The sequence below is a fragment of the Anser cygnoides genome, chromosome Z, assembly GCF_040182565.1.
Source record: "Anser cygnoides isolate HZ-2024a breed goose chromosome Z, Taihu_goose_T2T_genome, whole genome shotgun sequence".
NCBI classification, from domain to species: Eukaryota; Metazoa; Chordata; class Aves; order Anseriformes; family Anatidae; genus Anser; species Anser cygnoides.
In genome coordinates this window covers 42891542-42911007 of record NC_089912.1, presented here as the reverse complement: position 1 = coordinate 42911007, position 19466 = coordinate 42891542, and the positions used below count along the sequence as shown (strand labels likewise).

The 19466-nt window shown below is 38.0% G+C and overlaps 1 protein-coding gene and 1 long non-coding RNA gene across 4 annotated transcripts in view; one reads left to right on the top strand and one right to left on the bottom strand.

Annotated features, from left to right (window-relative positions):
- SLC28A3 (solute carrier family 28 member 3) overlaps positions 1–9024 on the bottom strand; it is a 45905-nt gene extending 36881 nt beyond the window's left edge. The window contains exons 1-2 of one of the 2 annotated variants that reach the window (XM_013195789.3): positions 8717–9024; positions 1505–1606 (exon numbers count right to left, since the gene is read on the bottom strand). In XM_013195789.3, the coding sequence (XP_013051243.3) occupies positions 1505–1606; positions 8717–8773 (159 nt within the window). In that variant the 5' untranslated portion in view covers positions 8774–9024. The remainder of the gene's footprint in view (positions 1–1504; positions 1607–8716) is intronic. The other variant, XM_048080561.2, reaches the window with a different exon arrangement.
- LOC125184935 (uncharacterized) overlaps positions 1–19466 on the top strand; it is an 81898-nt gene that overhangs the window by 10819 nt on the left and 51613 nt on the right. Inside the window, exon 3 of one of the 2 annotated variants that reach the window (XR_010827990.1) lies at positions 18423–18518. The exons of the other annotated variant lie outside the window; for it this stretch is intronic. This is a non-coding gene — a long non-coding RNA (uncharacterized lncRNA). The remainder of the gene's footprint in view (positions 1–18422; positions 18519–19466) is intronic. 2 annotated transcript variants of the gene reach the window in all.

Below are 19466 nucleotides of genomic sequence, written 5' to 3'. Positions count from 1 at the left end.
TTTTCTTTGGCCAAACATAAAGCCAGATCTGGCTCCTGGGGAGGTGTTGGTCCTTGTTGAGGCTCACCAAAGCGCTGTATGGAGGATATAGACTTCAACCACCAGGGGCATAGCAAAGTCAGTCTGCAGAGTCCCCAGATAAACTCTTCTGCCTCAAGGCATGGTGTGTCTTGAGAACGTGTCAGTGAGGGTATGTGTATATGTAGTATATTTGTACAAAGTACTGGCTGAATGTTTTCAGCTGAACCTTTTCAGTTGGAAAGCAGCTTTTTTTGACTTAAAATTGAGCTTTCATTGACTGCCACAAATTTTCTGAAATTTTCAGCAGTTTCCAACAGTTCTGAAAGTCCTCTTTTCTTTTGATAATTTCCTTCTTGATGACTTTTTTGAAGAGGCAGATTGTCTACCACATTCCTCTCCTAGGATCCAGTTTCCAGGTCTGCATATCAGAATTGCATGAGTGATCCCTTCCATCACTGTAAATTTGGAATCACTAAAGCTTTGAGGAGCACAGAGGAGGAAAACATGCCTTTGCTGCCTCTGTTCATATGAAAAACCCAGTGGAAGATTAATACCCAGCATCAGGAAACCTTTGCTTCTTATGTGTGGCTTCAAGTACCATAAACAAACTTGATAAGTAGGTATGATTACAACACAGTTACTTAATGTTTTTAACAAAAAATTCAGAATAGCAGATTATTTTCTAAGTGTGGATGTGGAAATACTAGTATATGACACTAGAAAAATACCTGATTTTGGCAAAAAAGCTCTATGTGTTTGTTTTTTTTTTTTTTTAACGTTACTCCAGCCTTTATAGTGTGGCCCACATACAATGTGGGCTTAGACAAACCTACTAGTAAAAGAAGTCAAAATAGACATGTTTTTGAAGTCATTTCTATTGTATTCTCATCTTTTTGTTTGTTTGGTTGGTTGATTTTCTTTGGTCTATCACAAGTCAGAGCTGTTGCCTCCAGTTTGAGTTTTTTTGAAATTTCCCCTTTTTCTAAAATTTCCCTTATTTTGGATGAGTAGGTATTTAACAATATCTATGACACCCTATATGACTGAAAGATAGTATCACTAAAAACAGTGTTTCCAGGTAGTCTCTTTCAACATCTCAGGAGAAAATACTTCCAGTTCAGCATCTTGTCTCCAGTATTCCCTCTGACTACCATTTCTGATGCCAGTTGTATATTTTGTATGAAGCCATTTTGACATTAGAAAACTTTTTTTTTTCTTGGATCCTACATGTCCTTATCGATTTTCTATTTTTTTTTATTTCTATTTTTCTGTTTTGTTAATTTATTTCTGAGAACAGAACTGGCTTCCCTGTAAGTTTATGAATTTTAAATCAAATTAATGTTTTGTTAAAATATCTGTATTGGATGTGCTATCACAGCAACTCACATTGAATTTGTGGTTTATGAATTTACATAAGGTTGTTCTAGTACCTGTGTTTATTTTACCTCTCAAAGGAAAAAGAAGAAAAAAGTAAAAAACATACCTTATTATTAAGTACACTTTTGTCCCTTTGTGAATTCTTGATTTTCTGTGAACTGTCTCCAATACTGTCCTGATTGATAATGTCCATGTCTTCGGTGTTATTCTGGGATACAAGACCGGAAATCATCTCAGTTCACATCAAAAGCTGAAAGCTTTTCTTGTGTAGAGTGAGAACTGATTTATCCTGATGCTTGCACTTCCGTGTTTTACTTTAGTCTTACAGAAGAGCCCAAAACTCAGTGTACAAAACTAATGTGTTCAAGCCCCCACACTGCTGCACAAAGCTTTGTTGGTCATGGGTGGAGCTTGGCTAATGTGAATCTGCTGTTTTCTTGATTGAAACTAACATCTTCTGACAGTGCTGCCCTTTGCCCTAGGAGTGGTTTAGAAGGCTTACAAAGATTTGTCCATTCTTCCCACCAATTCTAAAATGGCCTATTTGGGCCTCCCCCTGATGTTAGTACCTTTGTTCAAGACAATGCCATCTGGTAATCTATATGTAGTAAATGTGTACGTTGTTTTAACATGTATTATTATTGTTTCTGAAATAAACTCTCGGAGTGTCTTTATAGACAGCAGTTAGATTTACTACATAAGTTCTCTGTGGTATGCCTTTTATAGAATCATAGAATAGTTTGTGTTGGAAGGGACCTTAAAGATCACCCAGTTCCATCCCCTGCCATGGGCAGGGACACCTCCCACCAGACCAGGTTGCCCAAAGCCCCATCCAGCCTGGCCTCAAACACCTCCAGGGATGGGGCATCCACAGCTTCTCTGGGCAACCTGTTCCTCACCAGCCTCAGAGTAAAGAACTTCTTCCCAATATCTAATCTAAATCTACCCTTTTTTTTAGTTTAAAACCACTACTCCTTGTCCTGAGACTCCACTCTCTGACAAAGAGTCCCTCCCCAGCTTTCCTGCAGGCCCCTTTTAGATACTGGAAGGCCCGTTTTAGGTACTGGAAGACCTTCAGGTTTTCCTGGAGACTTCTCTTCTCCAGACAGAATGACCCCAACTCTCTCAGCCTGTCTTCATAAGAGGTGCTCCCGAACTTTGTCTTCGTGGCCACAGGCCACATCTTCTGTAGCCTGTTATGACCACAGATCCAGCAACATGCCAAGTCAATTCTGAACTTAGTCAATCTGCATTGACATAAGGAAGAAGGAAGTTAAAAACAAATTAGAACAAGTTGGATGGGAAAATCCTCTTCCCTCTAGGCTACGCTGAAAAGGTTACAGACTTGATCCATTTACTTTGAATGTTGGCAAATGAGAACAGTGTTATACAACTTGCACATTCTGTTGTACTTTACTCATTGGAGTTTCCTGTTTGCAAAATATTTGATTAAATGGCAAGGGCATGGATTTATCTTGTACTTGTGCTCCTTCAATGTCTGTTTGCTTCCCTGTAGACAAGCTGTTTATTCGACTAGTCTTTTTGAATAACTGCATTCTTTGAGCTTCCCTCCTACCTTCTCCTGGGGTTTTGAGGGATAATTGGTTTTATAGAGAGTACTTCTAGCACTTGCTTTTGGTTGCACTTTTAACAAAGGCATCCACTCAAGAGTAGATTGTTTTCCACCCTTCTAGGTAGTGATTTAAACAAAATGGTTGTCAGAGAATCCAAACAGATGCTTTAACTGTTTTACATTTAAGGGTGGATCATTACTTCCGCTCTGGAGATTAGGGCGCTTAAGCAACTCAGTGCAAAACAGATGCTTCAAAAGCAAACATTTTAATTTACCATGTTGGATTAGGTGGATTTTGTGGATTGCTTTCAGTCAATTGAAATGAAGTCACATGATTTATAGTTCAAAACTTTTAAATTCTTTTAATATTCAGTGCAGCTTAAGACCATTAATCTGAGCTGTTCCAACATCTACTGTCTGATTAACCAGTGTCATCATTCTGAAGACGTTTAAATGAATGTTAAATACTGAAATAAAAGGGGGAATTTTTTTGATCCATAATCATAGTTTTAATAATTTTCTGTCAGATTATGAAATTCAGCATACAGGATCGAAAGTGTTATCCCAGAATGATGAATATCCATTATCCATGCCTTAAGCTGAGGTTAAACAAATCGCAAAGACAGGAGATAAGATAAATAAAAGACAAAATAAAAAATGTGTAGTGCCAGATTTAAATTTAACTGGCTAAATTTTCATGAGATATTTTGAAACAGGCTGTAAATTAGGCTCACCAACCTCTTAGTATGTTAGTTTTCTTTAAAAGCTTAAGTTGTCTGTCTTCTACCAGTAGGACAGTCAGATGGTATTTGAAATGCAGTATAAAAAAGTTACAATGATAGACTGGCAGAAGCTGGCTGTACAAAAGAAATAGAACAAGTAAGTGTATGAGGACCAGAAAGCAAAATTCAGAAAAACTGAAAGAGTGAAGATAACAAAGTATACATAGCCCCTGTAGCTGTGGCATTCAAAACATCTGTTGATGGCAAGCAGGAACACAAAGAGGATGACAAAGACAAGAATCTTAAATATATTTACTTAGCCTCAGTACAAAAGACGGTAGAGGTATGACTGGCTTTTACTATTTCCTGCAAGAGACAGGGTGGTATATCATAGTAGGAAAACACTTTTTAAAATAAATAAATAAATAAATGCAAGCATGGCTTTGGAAACAAATTTAGAAAATGTGAGAAAGGACCACATAGTTTCCTGCCTGTGTCTGATGATGTTATACAGTGCAATGCCTTCATAATTTTCAAGGAAAATTATAACAGGGATGCCCATAAAATAGGATATTCTTCACAGCGCATATACTCTTTGTTAGGCAACCAGACTTGAGTATCTAGGATGCTGTGGAGAATGCTGTTAAATACTAAGAGAAATAAACGTCATTTTTATAGATATATTGTTTGAATGGAATGGAGTATGAAAGCTGCATTTGTTAGGGCAGCACCTTATGCAGCATGCATAAAAGGCAGAGTTATATCTGAGATCCTTCCTCAGGTGAGCTCCTTAACAGCATGGTGTGGTAGGCTACAAAAACTGGTTCTGACTGCTTAATGCATCATAACACTGTCAGTCAGAGGCTAGTGAACAATAAATATTTATTACCTGTTATCTGCCCTTTGCATTGTATTTAGTTTATTTTTTTAACTCCCAATTCCTCCCTGAGTCAGGGCATTTTTTTTGTCCCACTTCCTCTTACCATTCCTTTATGAGCCATCTCTTTTCATCCCTTGAGGGTTGTGTGACTTCTTGTTTAATGTCATTATTAGCAGAGATCTGAATCATCAGAACTAAACAAATAAAACCATTGCATCTTAAATGCAGGCTAAACACAAGCTAGGCAAATGCTAACATCTGAGTGTTAACGTTACTGTCGGTGTAGCTGGATTTGTGAGCAGAAAATCCAGTGGGAAGTTGCAGTGAACCTTTAGCCAGTGCCATCAGAGGGAAGTTAACTGAATCAGATTGAAAGCAAGAGACACTGTAGCGTCTATGTACATTATGACATTATTGTAGATATAGACACAATATATTACATTGATGTGTACACGCTTAGCATGGACAGTCTTCTGGATAATAATGAGACTATGAGGATAATGTATCTGTTGATGATTCAGGTTCCTTAAATTGCATGACATATTTAAGGGAACAAAACAATTAAAAACCTGAATCTGATGGTTTAAACAATGCAGCAATCTGTTTATTCTAGCTATGAGTTTGCATCCAATGCAGGTAACTTTTCCATGTAGGCCTAATGTTTGCACTGGGGTTTTATCCTGGGTACATTGCCTTGGAGTGTTTGGGCAGACTGATAGTGTGGCTAGAGCTATGTGTCTTCTTAAAATCAATACAAGAAACTTACACATTGTAATGCACCCAAATGGCTGCTAGTAAATGAGCCCTAAAATCAGTGAGAGGGAGAGATACAGTGGAGCTGTACATTTGGGATTTGCCGTCTGTTTTCCTTTGAGAGCATTACAAGTTGTGAATGTGAGAAAAATCTCAAATAATTTTCTTCAGACAGGATCTTCTGTGAAGCTATTTTATTCACGATTGCAATGGTGGGCGTCCTGCCAATTAGGAGCGCATTACAGTAAACAAATCATAACCTTTTATTCCCTATTACCCGACACCTGATCACCTCCCCTGTTTCGTCATTGGCTGAGTACTACAGGTTCACAAGCTACTCGACGTTCCTCTATACCATATATGTACAATTTTTCTTTTTTTTTCAAGCCTTTAATTTCTCCCTTTCCCCCCCTTTTTTTCCCCTTTCTTATGTTTTGAGAACCTGTGATCTTTGTTTTACTGTTCCCACACTGCTCATCCTGTTTTTCTCAAGCTTCCACCTTATTTTGGAACAGTGAGGCCTTCTACTGTCCACTTATCTACTTAGCATTTCTCCTTATTATGACTACACAACTAGCTTAGAATATAGAAAAGTAATTCTCTACTGCAAAAACACAACTTAGTTTCTCACATGAATGAGGAAAGAAAGTTGCTTCTGAGTCTCCCACGTACTGGCTATATCACAAGGCAATAAAATAGGAACTGCAGTTTTTGCAGCTATACCTATGGTTCCAGTGGAATCCATGAAGCATACAGAAGAGATAGCTGATATTTTGCAGGATCAAGCATTGTAAGAAATGTAATTGATGGAATTAGTAGAACTTTATGCTACACGGATGCATCTCTGAAGGTTAACATTAGATAACTGATTTTTAAGGTCTACTGTAGTTTGGTTGAAAAAGTTTTACACTCCTGTAATGTAGTGGAAATTCAATTATAACATTAAAGGATGTATATTTAAATATCAAGAGCCAATGTAAAATTAAAAAAAGCTCAAATAGTTATCCCCTTTGAACATTTGCATGCCTAGTTGAAAGACACATTACTTTATGTTAACAACCTCTTCATCCCGTTAAGAGTCCCCCTACATCATCAGGCAAAAGGCCAATCATTCTTGGCATAATAAAGCTCAAATATAATCCATTCGACAGCACTTGTTAGTATTTAACCGCTTTGTAATAACATCAAGAGCTGTTTTCTTAACATATTTACTTTATAAAACAAACTACCTAACTGGGGTTTACTTTGTCCCTGATTTTTTCTATCACTTTGCAAGTTAATCATTAAACAGCTCAGGTACATCTGAAGGTACTTTTGGAGTGCAACCCCTCATTGGTACTTAAAAATGGCTTAAATGAGTTTATTTTGAGAACACTTTTTGGTTTTGTGCTGTAGGGAAGATACTTAATACTAGAAGATACTATATCAAGGAGGAAGAAAAGTACTGCTTGTCCAAGAAAAGATCAAATACAAGAAAACAGGAAAAAAAATAGATGTGTTTCTTCTACACAGTGGCTTCTACTGTGAAGTGTTTTTTGTTTGTTCATTTGCTTTTGTTTTTCTTTATGGAGGAAGTTATCTATTTTCTTCTGTGCTTACTTTGCCAAGAGAGTGATTTATATGTTGAGTCAGAGATAGCATAAATGTAAATGTTAACTTCTTCTGGTGTTCCAATAAAAAAATAAAAAATAACCAGAAAACCTGACTCAAGTCCCAGATTTCATTAATGGCTAGTCTCAGTAATTTTACGTTTAGATTATTTAAATCAAATGAGATGTCCATGCTCCTGCAAACCTCTGCTGCAAGCGGGAGAGGAACTCCTGGGGTCTCTGCATATTGTCCAGGTGAGGCAGCTGTCCAAGGCAGGAAATTAACCAGTCACTGCTCTGTGCTCCACAGAGACTGCTGAGGAATTAGATGTTTTCCAGTTTGTGCCATTCAAGAGCATTTGGCACTGAGCTTCTGCAGCTGGAGGGGATGCTTCTCTCCTCTGTGAATCTGTATGCACAGATTTCGGAAGCTGACTTAGGCACCTGCTTTGTGTGCAAGCAAAGCCTGGATGAAGTTCTCACTTAACTCAATCATTTGCACTGAAAGAGACACAAGTTCATATTGCTTGTATATCTGCTCTGAATCAGAGATGCAACGAGGGCACTGTGATTACCCAGGAGAATGCCCTAACCACTGGGCTATCACATTTTAAGAGAGTTATCACTCTGTCTCCTCTTGAAGCTGTCCCACTTAGCGTGAATTATTAACTATTGACTGGAGTAGGGACTTGACCCTAGCTCCTTTACATTCCGCAAATATTCCCCAGCTGGCAGGTTATCAAATCAGTCTCTTGTATGTGTGTCTCTATAGCCCAATGAATATTTAATTATTAGGACAGAGTGCTTGTATATTTATTGGTGTTAGAAAATATTCTGCATGCTTAGCTTCTGCAAACATTTTTCTGCATTATTTGAATAGCATTGGCTGATATTCATATGTGCTGTCCTTCCTGTTAGCTGAGCTCTGTGACAGTGTAAGGATTGAAGGCTGCAGGATGACATTAAGGGATGCATTACCACTGGAGCATGCATCAGAGCACCAGGCTCTCCCCTGCCCATCCTGCTTTCACTAACAAAGCATGGCAAACTGGCCAGGCTGTGGATTCGTGTTGTTTGTTCCTACTCTGATTCCTTTGAAGGTGCAGGGATGCCAAGCACTGAGAAACAATAACTGACTGGTTAATAGGTTTTTGTTTGTTTGTTTGCTTTTTGGTGCTTCAGCTTTTGAAATCTGCAATGTTTAAATATTTGTTAACATTCCCTCATGCACATAATATGAAGAACCTTCTGTGTTGGCTCCTTACCTCCACTCTGTGTTCTTCTCCAGAGCAGAACACACAGTTACATTTATCTTAATTGTGGAAGAAAGAAGATATGCCCCACTCTGATAGTATGATTATTTTTCCCATGTTATGTATATACATTGCTTTGATGAGATGTATGTCTGCTACATAATTTTGATCTCCTCTTCAACAGAACTGTAAATTAAGTATCCTCAGGAAAAAGCAGCAATTGATACAACAGATAGGAAAACAGGATGAGTTAGTTGTGAGACCTGTCAGCTTACCAAATATTACTGAGTAGGGAGACTTTTCAGAGATATCAGTATACCAGATAGCAGATGAAGGGAGTGAGACGAGCTTATTCCTGAATGTGTCAATTGTGGCTTTTTGTATAAGAGCATTGTACTTTGGCAGGATATCAGTGCAAAGCATATAAGGTGTTGTAGACTATCTGCAGGCAGAGAGCAGAAATTGCTCTTTCTTTACTCTGGGGTAAGCCTTGTTCATTGTTTTTAAGTCCTTTCTCTTCCCTGCAAAGCAAAGGAAACCACGCTTACCTGGATGGCCAAATTGCGCATTCCTGTGTGATCACGGGTGGTCTCCTTCAGCTCCATGTGCCTAGCATGGACAGGAGAATTCAAGGTGTGTGCTGAAAGCTACTTGTAGCACAGGGCAACAGCAGCCACCATCCGGTTAATCCATCCACGAGGTGTTCTACTGCCACTCGAAGTCTGGTTGACTGGAGGGACTCTCGGGTCGCTAGCTCCACCTTCTTGCTCCCTTGGACTGCCCCTTCTGACCTGTGTGAGAAACTCAATTCAAAGTTTCTTGGGACCAGAAGGGAGGATTTCTGCATGCCCCCAAAAGCTGTTATCTTTCTGGGTGATTCCCCAAAGCAAATATATATTACATGACTTCTGGCTTTCCTTGTTTGCTTGGGGGAGTAAAAAGTGAATGGAAAATTTTCTCCACCCAGGTCTTTGAGACGTCAGCACAGTTTTTTTGTTTGTTTGTTTGTTTGTTTGTTTGTTTTTTAAGAGCTATTTTCAAGTCAACTTTTTTGATGTTATTATGGCTCTGTTTTCATAGTGGTTACGTATTTCATCTAGCAACAGAAAACATGAGGAAAGGAGCAGCAACTCCAGGACCTTCAACAAGTATCTGTTATGCACTTTTAGTTTGCATGCCAAATCTTAAGGCACAGGGTCATTTGGTTATCTGTCCTGACATTACTCACCTTTAACTGAAGTTTACTTTTTTTTTTACAGGTTTTCAGGATTGTTAGTTCCAGTATGGAAAAGTTACGCTCTTAGAACTGCTAGATGGGTCTCCTAAACGTGTTTTTAGTCACCTATGGGCTTCTCGACAGCTCATTCTCTACAAGTTGACTGAAAATAGTAGAGCTATTACTGACACTAATCTCTGACAAAATTTTGAGAAAAACAATTTTTTCTTTGAAATGCAGCAACATATATTTATGTACTCATTAGGTTCCTAAATTCCTAACTTTCTGCATGGACATTGAAAATGTTGAGTTTTTCCTTTTCCTGTGAAAAAGCAAAAAATGATGTCCTGTTTTAGGAATAAAGACACAATTGACTAGCATGAATAAATATATTTTTGGGAAAGAACAGTTGTCTGAAAATAAGGTGATGCATCTTTCTGAGGAATCATCTAATCATGTTTTAATTACATTATGTATCATATACTTGCAGTATATGGTCTCTGAATCTAAGTACTGCTTAAGAAGAAGACTTTTTTTTTTTTCTGTGCTTCAGTATGAAATGCATAACTTTGAACACTGAAAAACAGAACATATAATTAAGATTTTTTTCTGATGTCTCAGATTTTGAAATCATCACGTTTGTTCCTATTTGTATTTGCTCTGTGAATACAGCAATTTCTGTGACTAATTGCCTCTCTGTTTGCACACTATCTGCCAGCAAAAATAGCTGCAAATATCTTTAACAAGTTTGGTATAATTGCTTGCTGATTACCATGTACCTCAGCTGTTTCTCTCTTCCTTTCTGCCTTCTATCTTCCTGCCAGTTTTGGAAGTACTTTTACTGTCAGAGGGAAAATGCCAGAGGAAACATGACATTGAGTCATTTTCAGATCCAGACCCTTCAGTCCTAGAATTTTTATTCTGCACTTGCATGATTGGAAGAAAGTTCTACAGAAGTATCTATACCAAGACACAAACTGACTTGATCATTTCAGTGCATAGTTTCCTCCTCTGAAATATATTTTATATTAGTGAACTCACAGGATACTGAAAGCAGTGTTGCTGTACACAAAGCACTGTGTCTTAAACACAAGGTGGGAACTGATGGGCACCTTTTGCTAAGATCAGCATGCAGTCTACTAAATATTAGGCTTATAGCAAACTCTTTCCCATTTCTGATTAGTTTAAATACTTAAATGAAGACATGGACTTTCAAGAACTGTCTGAAAGAAATCACATCCTGCCATTTCAGTTGATAACATTGAGCTTGAACATCTGTTTTCCAAACTCATGTGATTCGTCCAGATAAAAGATGGCATTGAAGACCTGGATTCTTAAATTTTAGGGTGTTATACAGCATTAGACAAACAGCTCTATCCTTGTAATCCATGTTGCCAAAATTATACCCACTAGTAATAGAAACATTTACGTCTGAGGAACTGCTTTTTAAAAACAGCACTAAGAAACTTCAAGTTCAGACCATATTCTTCTGTGTAGATTACAGGCAATAGAAATACATTCTAACATAGTTTGTATTCAAGACTCCATTTCTCTTACTTATAGGGAGACCAATCAAAAAGCCTAACCTTGCTCAGTGTTACATATAAACGGGACTTATGTTTTTTCCTACTTGGCTAATACATGGAGGAAGTTCATTCTCCTGTGAAGACATAAACGTAATTTTCTTTGATGCTTCTCACTTCATTTTTAGCGGTAGAAATTTGTGAATTTATTGAAATAATGCTTCTCTTTTGCTTAGCAGGCCTCAGAAATTAGGAAATAAAAGCATTTGGTTGTGATAAAAAATGGTCTGAAAAAGGAGCTCAGTTGCACAATTTACATAACGGAAAGTAGAATTTGTATGTGGAATGAGAAAACTTTCATTTCAATGAATTGTGTCTTTATAACTTTGCAAGCAGCAGGCACAATGGGCTGCTGTTACTTTTTCACACATATGACTGAAACCCAGAAAAAAAGCTTGAGAAAAAAAATTATATTGTTGAAAATTTTGTAGATCCTTTCCTCAAAACATGAGAGATTTTCAGTCATTACATGAAAGCTTATTAAGGAAGCAGATAGCATGAACTTCTCCATGCCCTATGTGCACTCCCTCTGCTCTTCCACCACCAGCTCACCTCTTCCCCCCACCCCCCACCCCCCACAAAAAAAAAAAAAGCTTTTCCTTGAATCCTTGAGTTCTAATACAGGTAAAGAAAAGCAGAGGCCTTCCTAGCAGGACAGGCTTTCAGCTGAGCTTTATACTTTGTAATACAGAAGAATGTACTTCTCAGTAGCATAATGTAATAAAGGTTGATATAAATGGATACCCTACAGGCAGTGGTAGCTGTGCTGACAGCAGACATCAATGTTTCCCATATTTCCCATATACAGACATTTGATTAGTAAAAAAAAAAAAAAGGGAGTATTATGGCAAATAAATAAAACTTTCAGTTAAAAAGAGGAAATCTTGTAGCCCCAGTGCTAAACAACTGCCATGAAATCCTAGTCATAAGGAATAGCAGGCATAACTTTAGCTTTGTCATGCTTCATGTAAGAACACAGCAATGCTCAATCTACTCTGAAACTGTTATGAAGCCTGGCTACACCAGGCAGGGTTTTTTGGGTAATACATAAGAACCTTAATCAACAGCACAGCTTAGTGTATATACAGCAGGAAAATACATAGAAATATGACTCTTAATTATTTGCTAGATATATAAATAGGATGAGCAGGAGTATGAAGAAATGGGTGAGATATCTAAAAAGAGTGGCATCATTCTGTTGTTTTTTTCACTGCTGAACTACAGGAAACAAATTCATAGATAGGACATACAATTTTTCAAAAAAATAATTTCTGCATGCTTGACCATATTGATAACTGCACTAAATTTATTTAGCTGTATTTTCTAGAATATTCCCCCAAGATTTCAAAAACTTTGGGATAATTCAATTTCAAATAATATCTTTTACTGTCCTGAGTGAGCAGTATGTAACTTCAAACCAAAAATGGGCTAGATCATGAGGTGGGCAGAGCAGCTTCAGTCTTGATCTAATGACAAAACCCAGGTAGATTTTCCAGATATGCTGTTATTCTGGCAATCAATGACCATGATTGTCTGTGCAAAGTCTTTGACAAGGCTGTTGAAATCTCTGTGACAAAAGACAGAAAAAATCAAAATAGTTTGAGGAAGACTTTGGGGAAGAGTCAGAGTGGAACTGTAGACAGACAAGTAATTTTAAGATTATTCCATATTGCTTTATAGGTTTTGCCTCTCAAAGGAAGGATAAATGAACCAATAAATGTTTCACACATAAATACTTTCACACATAAATGGTTGGCAAGTAGAAAATGAATTGCTTTACTTTTTCTTGTATATCCCAACTTTTATTAAAGCAGTCCTGCTTATCACCGTACTAACTTCTCTGAGTGAAAAAGGTCTTTTCCACATTTGGAAAGACTTGGACAAAAATACACTCTATGCTAATATTTACAATCTCCAAGTTGCTGGTGTTTGCACTGTGGCCAACTCAATTATTATAAACATGTTCATTTAGGTTACCAATGTAAAAATATCAACAATATAATGACAATAATGGACGAAGTAATGACTGTTGTCTGGGAAAGGAACACAATATTATATGTGTAAAATCTTACCTCAACACATGCTTTTCCTGGACAACCTGACTTTGGGACTCATTAAAGGGGAACATTCTTTTAAAAATTGCCAGCTATTGGTCCTGCATTCTTTGGGGAAAGTTAGAAAGTAAAAAGTTCTTTCCAATATAAAAATAGTTTTCAAAAAATCAGAACAGTGTCAAGTTTATTGAAGTGTTTACACTAAAGAAAAGCCATTTAAAGAAAAAATCTTTTACATCTATACAAAGTAACAATACCTGATATTGAAGAAACACTATGTTTTTTTGCAGCCAATTCTGTAAAAGTGTACATTATTCATACCTCAGAAAGAATTGGTATTGATGGAAGTGTTATGTTGCTTCATCTGAAATCTTTTGCTAAGGAAGAAAAGAAATTACTAAACTTTTTGGAAAATGACAGAACATATTTCTGAAATCTGAATTTAGATGAGGAAAAGTGAATTTTTGATCTAGAAACTGTGAACTTTTTTACCCAGAAAAAGCAGCAAATTTACCATTCTGTCCTGGAAAACAGAAGAATGAGGAAAACCACAAGATAAAGGCTGGACAGTCCAGAGTGTCTAACTTCTGAGACGTGACATCTGGACTGTCTGGAATACTTTGAATGTGTTTGCTTGGTAGATAAATGGCAGGGTAAAAGCACCAGCTTTTTCAGAATAATTTTAACTTTTTGTTGGATGGACTTTATGAAAATATGCTACTCCCACAGTTGTGCAGTGGCTGGATGGCCAGGTACAACCTTCTCCTCTCCCAGCTTGTGCTGGGAGGTCAGTCTTTGGCCCACACTAGTCACAGCTTCATGGCATATAATTCTCCACTCCAGCTCCGTCTCCCACCTCTCCCTTTGAGATATTTTTGAATGGTGTGAATACTTGGGCAGAATAACTCTTGAGAAAATGATTTAGTTCCTAGGTTTAGGGTTTCTAAAACCCTAAAAGTAGAAATGCAACATTTTCATGTTTCCCATTTGTCCTAAAACTCCCCATTACAAAAGATGAAGAGTAATGTAAAGGAAATTCATGTTTAGCTAAATTAATGAATCTGTGAGGAAAGATTACTTGGGAGGAAATTAAAGGTATTTTGAAGACTTTTTTTTTTTTTTTTTTTTTTTTTTTTTTTATGTTGTGACAAATACCTATGTAAGTCTAAATGGCAGGAATCCTACAGCTGTTGATTCTCAGAGGTTAACAGCAACTTAAAGAGAACTCAAGGACATAACCCCAAAAAGAGTGGGCTTTCAGAGAAACAGAAAAAGGTCATTGTGTGTGACATATTAATCAAGAAACATGGGTTAAGTAAAAGAGAGTAACATTACATAGATACTTTCGCAGGACATTCATGTGACATGTGAATACAGAATGTAAATTGAAAAAAAAATCTATACACTTAAATAGGAAATGCTATCTTTTCAAATAGGCATGTGTGCAGACTCACTGGTAGATATTTGCTTTGTAATAATTTAGGTTTTGTGTTCAGTGAAATGAAACACTGCAGAGAATTGATGAATGGGCCGGTCACTGCTGTTACGAAAATTAGACCTCTGAGGTAGAAAGTGTATTAAAGGTAAGTAGTGCAAGCATGTTGCACTCTTTGTGAAGGCAGGTGTGGCAAAACCCATGGAAATTAATTTATAATTGTGGTATAAGGAAGATTTTTTTTCTTGTAGTAACAGTTGTTGTGGTGTAGCTGGGATGTGCAAGGGCTGTGAATACAAGGGCTGTGCCTTTGTGCATACCTGGAGTGCTTAGTCAGGGGAACTCCCCAGATTGTCTTTGTATAAAACAGATGGTGAACTGTTTGCAACAAATTACTTGACTGAACTCCTACTTTGATTTCTTACAAAGCACCTGCTTAATTGGTCCTGCTGCTATCCATATGCTGGGTTCCCATTTGGGTCAGGACTTCTGGCAGATCCTGTTGGGCAGAGACCAGTGGATAAGCACTATGAGCCTGTTGGGGTGCATTAGCCAACACCCTGACTGGAGAAACTGAATGATTCTGTGGGCTTCCCCCAGGCAGTTCCTGCTGCAGAGGAAGGAGCTGACCACAATTTGCATAGATAAAAGAATGTAAAGTCAGTAGAAACTGTACTTGCATTTGCAGGAATGGTAACTACAGGAATGGTAATGTAAGATAGTATTTTGTGCATGAATAAGATAGGCTATGCTCTGCAGATAGTTTAAAATAAACGATAGCAAAGGATCATGCACTTGCTGAAGTAGTCATCCTGTTAGCAGGACCTAGCACGACACTTACAATCCTAGAAGGATTACTAGAGCTGTAAGATCCCACCTGAGCTACCTTATGGGGACTCTCATCTGATCCAGTGACAATGCTATTGCAACACTTGCAGTGTGGAGCCCTGCATCATCTGTGCAGTTACTGACAGCCCTTTTCGGGAGATTTAGATCTCCACATGAGCAATATCCTATGTAAAAGATTCCAATGTATGTATTTTTAATTAGCACTCTGTCGGTGAAGCTTTTTTTATCCATGTATTGGTCCACCTATTTTTTCTTACTCTCAGTTCAACAGGCTTATGTTTTCAAAATGCCAAAGCTCTGGATTGTGCCCTAATTTGCTGCTCAGACCAGGATGCCCAACTTCCATTCCTCCAGCCTCAGAGCCTCTTTTCTAGCATAACAAATGTGGTAGGAAAAAGGGTGTTGGGATGCATTATACCCTAACTATTTTTCATCTACTATACTACTATGATAAATACTTTCCATCTAGGGCATCTAACTAGGCCTATGCAAGGACAGGAATGGTGTGTGTGTGCTTTCAAGAGGAAGTAGAGAAAGATTTTGGGCTTAATCAGGCTAAAGGACCACAATAATGCAAGCTCTTTTGGGGCAAATTACTTACCCACTAGCTGTGTGTGTTATTTTGTTGTAGTTGTTGAGGGCTTTTTGTTGTTGTTGTTTTGTTTTTTGTTTTCCTCCCCATAGATTTTCATTAAGCAATCCTGCTTTAATTATGTACCACAGACTTGGTGGAATGAACTAATTTGAAACAGAACAAGCATATACTGTGGTTTTGAATAAATATTCTGTAGGTCTACAGCAAGAACAAAACTTCAAAAATGAGCCTTGTGTGGACATCAAGTCTTGAAGACAAATGGGGTTGAATATCACCTATTTGCTTGAAGTGACTGGGCTAAATCTGTGCCCCATGTTGGTTCCCCAGGCGAACCAGAGATGATGTAGTGTCTCTCTGCTTGATGCAATGGAATCACAAAGTGTGATTCTATTAAAGGTCATCTCCTGAGTGCTGAAGGCAACTTAAAAGGAATAGAAACATCAAAACCTTTTAAAAGAAAGAACCCTCCTCTTTGAATATCAGGAAGTCGATTCACTGAAATTCTTACACGATTAAACATCCTTTAGTGTTTTCCATATTTGTGTATTTTACATTTTTTGACCAGATGCAAAACTTGAAGTGAAATATCCTTCAGAAAGAAAATAATTCCCTAGGTTGTGGAATACTACACCAGCCAAGGGCAACATATGCACTCAGTTTGAACTCCAGGGAGTATTTTTTTAAAACTCAGATGCCTGGGGGGAGAGAGGCACCACTTAAAATGTTCTTTTGAATTTTTAATGGATATTTAGAAGTTCAGGCCTTTGCCACAGCTGAGATAAAAAGGCCAGCAATGGCTAAACACCACTGTTAACATACTGCTGTTAACACAGCTGAAGCTATTATCAACCAGATAATAGGATGGGTTTGGCCTTTCGGGAAGGGTTTGGCCTAGAGCACTGTTTGGGAAAGCTGCAGGTTGCCCTAGCGTCACAGCAGTGCTACCTAGACCAGTTCTGCCAGCTGAAATGAAACTTTTATTGGAGACCGGAGGCTGTGCATGCCGTGCATTATCCCTGCAGGACACTTTCACCTGTATCCCGTTTTTGTCTGGGAAATAGTTAAGCCTGTTTTCCAAGACACCAAATCTGGAATTATGCCTAAGACTAAAAGCATATCTATTCCAAGCATAGTTTACTATAAGGAGTTGCAACCCCCTCTCTGTTAAGTATTTCAGGATATACATCTTTAAGCTCCAAGAGACACAAAACTACAGCTTGCCTGTCAAGGCAAAGGATTTAGCAGAACATAAGTGCATTTGGACAACCAACATTATAATCACCCTGAGGATTCCTCCTTTTGGCAACAGATCCTGTGTTACCACAGCTAATCTGTTCATGGGTATTTTAGATTTGAAGTCCCTTTTTTGCAGATTTTGTTTTACTCTGCTTCAAAAAATATCCAAAGCTCCTGCCTTCCATGTTTATTGTAATGTTTCAATACTGCAGGGCATGTGTACTGATGGCTCATTAGTACCCCTTCAGCTAAATATTTGCTGGCCTAGTGATTTTTTTGAATTGCTTTTGCTAGCAGTATATTTAAAAAATCTATTTCATAAAATGGACACAACATAACCTGACATTTTTTCCTTATGTTCCTGACAGACAAAACCATCATCTCTCCCACTTCACCATATTACATGTAATTTTTCTGCCAGCTTTTTCAACAACAGAGCTCCCTCTAGCTGATTTATGCTACCTAGATTCAAGGATTGATGGTGCATGACACTATTGCTGCACAAGAATTAGCTAGACCTTTCTGATCTAACTTACACAGGAAACACTTTTGTAATTTGCTGACACATATCGCACAAAACCTCTAGATAGGAAAATCTCCTGTTCGTTTTAGTTCATTTTAGTCTTCTGATCCCACATCCTAATGTAGTTACTTTTAATTTTGGCATGTCTCCTTGCAGGTTGCAGTTTCTTTGCATGTCTTTAAATTCAGTGTTTTGGGCTGTATAAATCTACTGGTATCCTTGAGGATTACTGATAATAAAAAAGTCATTTTGAAGAATTGAGAGAGGAAGGAGAGTACTGGAAGAAAGGCTCAAATCCTTGCAGGCACTATTTCCAAGCCTGAATCTTGTATCGAAACATACCACAGAGAAAGCTGGGGACATATTTTGGAGTAATATGCTGCTTAAAATAAGTATTGGGGGAAAAACGGAATTATTTGCCGTTGGACTAAAAATAAAGGAATAATTTAAAAGTGTGAAGGAATCATAACCATGCAGCTGAGCAAGATGTTCTTGTTAAATATGGAATTGGGTGTAGAACATAATGAAATAAAATATATTTTGTGCCAGAAGAGTATCAAATGATACTTGGATAGTGAATTCCACATCACAAACAAACAAACAAAAAATCATGAAGAAAATCACAGAATCACATTATATCCCGAGTTGGAAGGGACCCACAAGGATCATCAAGTCCAACTCCTGGCTCCATGCTAGAAACACTGTAAAAGTACTTGTTCATTCCTTTTCCATTCTTGCTTTCATTTTTGGCCTTTTCTCACAGGAGCAAATTGCCAATTGACACCCTCTGGAGTAGCTAACTACCATCTAAGTCAATGCCTTCATCAGAAAAGCTGACTCTTCTGGCCACACATAACCAGTAAGCTAAATGCATGACACATCTGTTTCTGAATTTCTGTCTAACTCCTCTAGGGGCAGCTCTAATTATTTGTGATGGATTATTCATTTTACAAAGCTTTACACTTAAGTACTTTAAAGCATATTTGAAAATTCCACTGGAAGCAAATTACCTTGCAGAGCTGCCGTGCACCAGCTGTACACGAGATTAATTGTTAGGCAGCACCAGACCACAGTGTGTGGGAATTGTATTACAGTCCCTGCAGTGATTGATGTAAAGAACTATGAAAGGTCAGGTGCACTCCCCCCCCCCCTTACCCTCCTTTCTTTCTTGGAAGGGAGAAAAAACTCCAATAAATTATCTCATTCTAAGCAGTGGAATAATATTTGCTGGTAGCAGAAATACAGTATATGTGTGGTGCATGCCAGAGAGGCCACACACCAGAGACTGTCAGAGCAGGAAGCCTCTGTTTATCCTAAAGTGACATTGTTAGTAAGCACTGATATTTCGAGCTGTCCTTGAGGTTTGAAAAATGAATATAAGCATTATCTTTACTATTACTTGTATGCCATTACTCATACATATGCCCTCACTCTGACCAAGTAACAGAACAAAAATATCTTGTCCATGCGTATGAATAGATATAATGGTTAGTGCACATTTAAATCAGCTTTCCTGCCAAGAATCGAAGTCTGACTTGCTGGCTTTGACAGTGCTGGCTTCTCCTGCTGCCTGGGAGGGCACCCAGATGGAGAGGTCATCCCTAGTCCTGGTGCCTCTGCCAAGGCACAGCAGCAGCCAACTCCCTGGCCACCTCCTGTACTGCTGGCACCGAAATGCCCCTGCTGCAAGGTCCAGGCGTCTCCTAGTTGGGATAACTGTAATTGTCCCCTCACCGGCACTTATATTAAACTAATCCTTAGCTTGTTTATATGTCTAGTCTTCCCAAGTAAGGATTTTCTGTCTTTG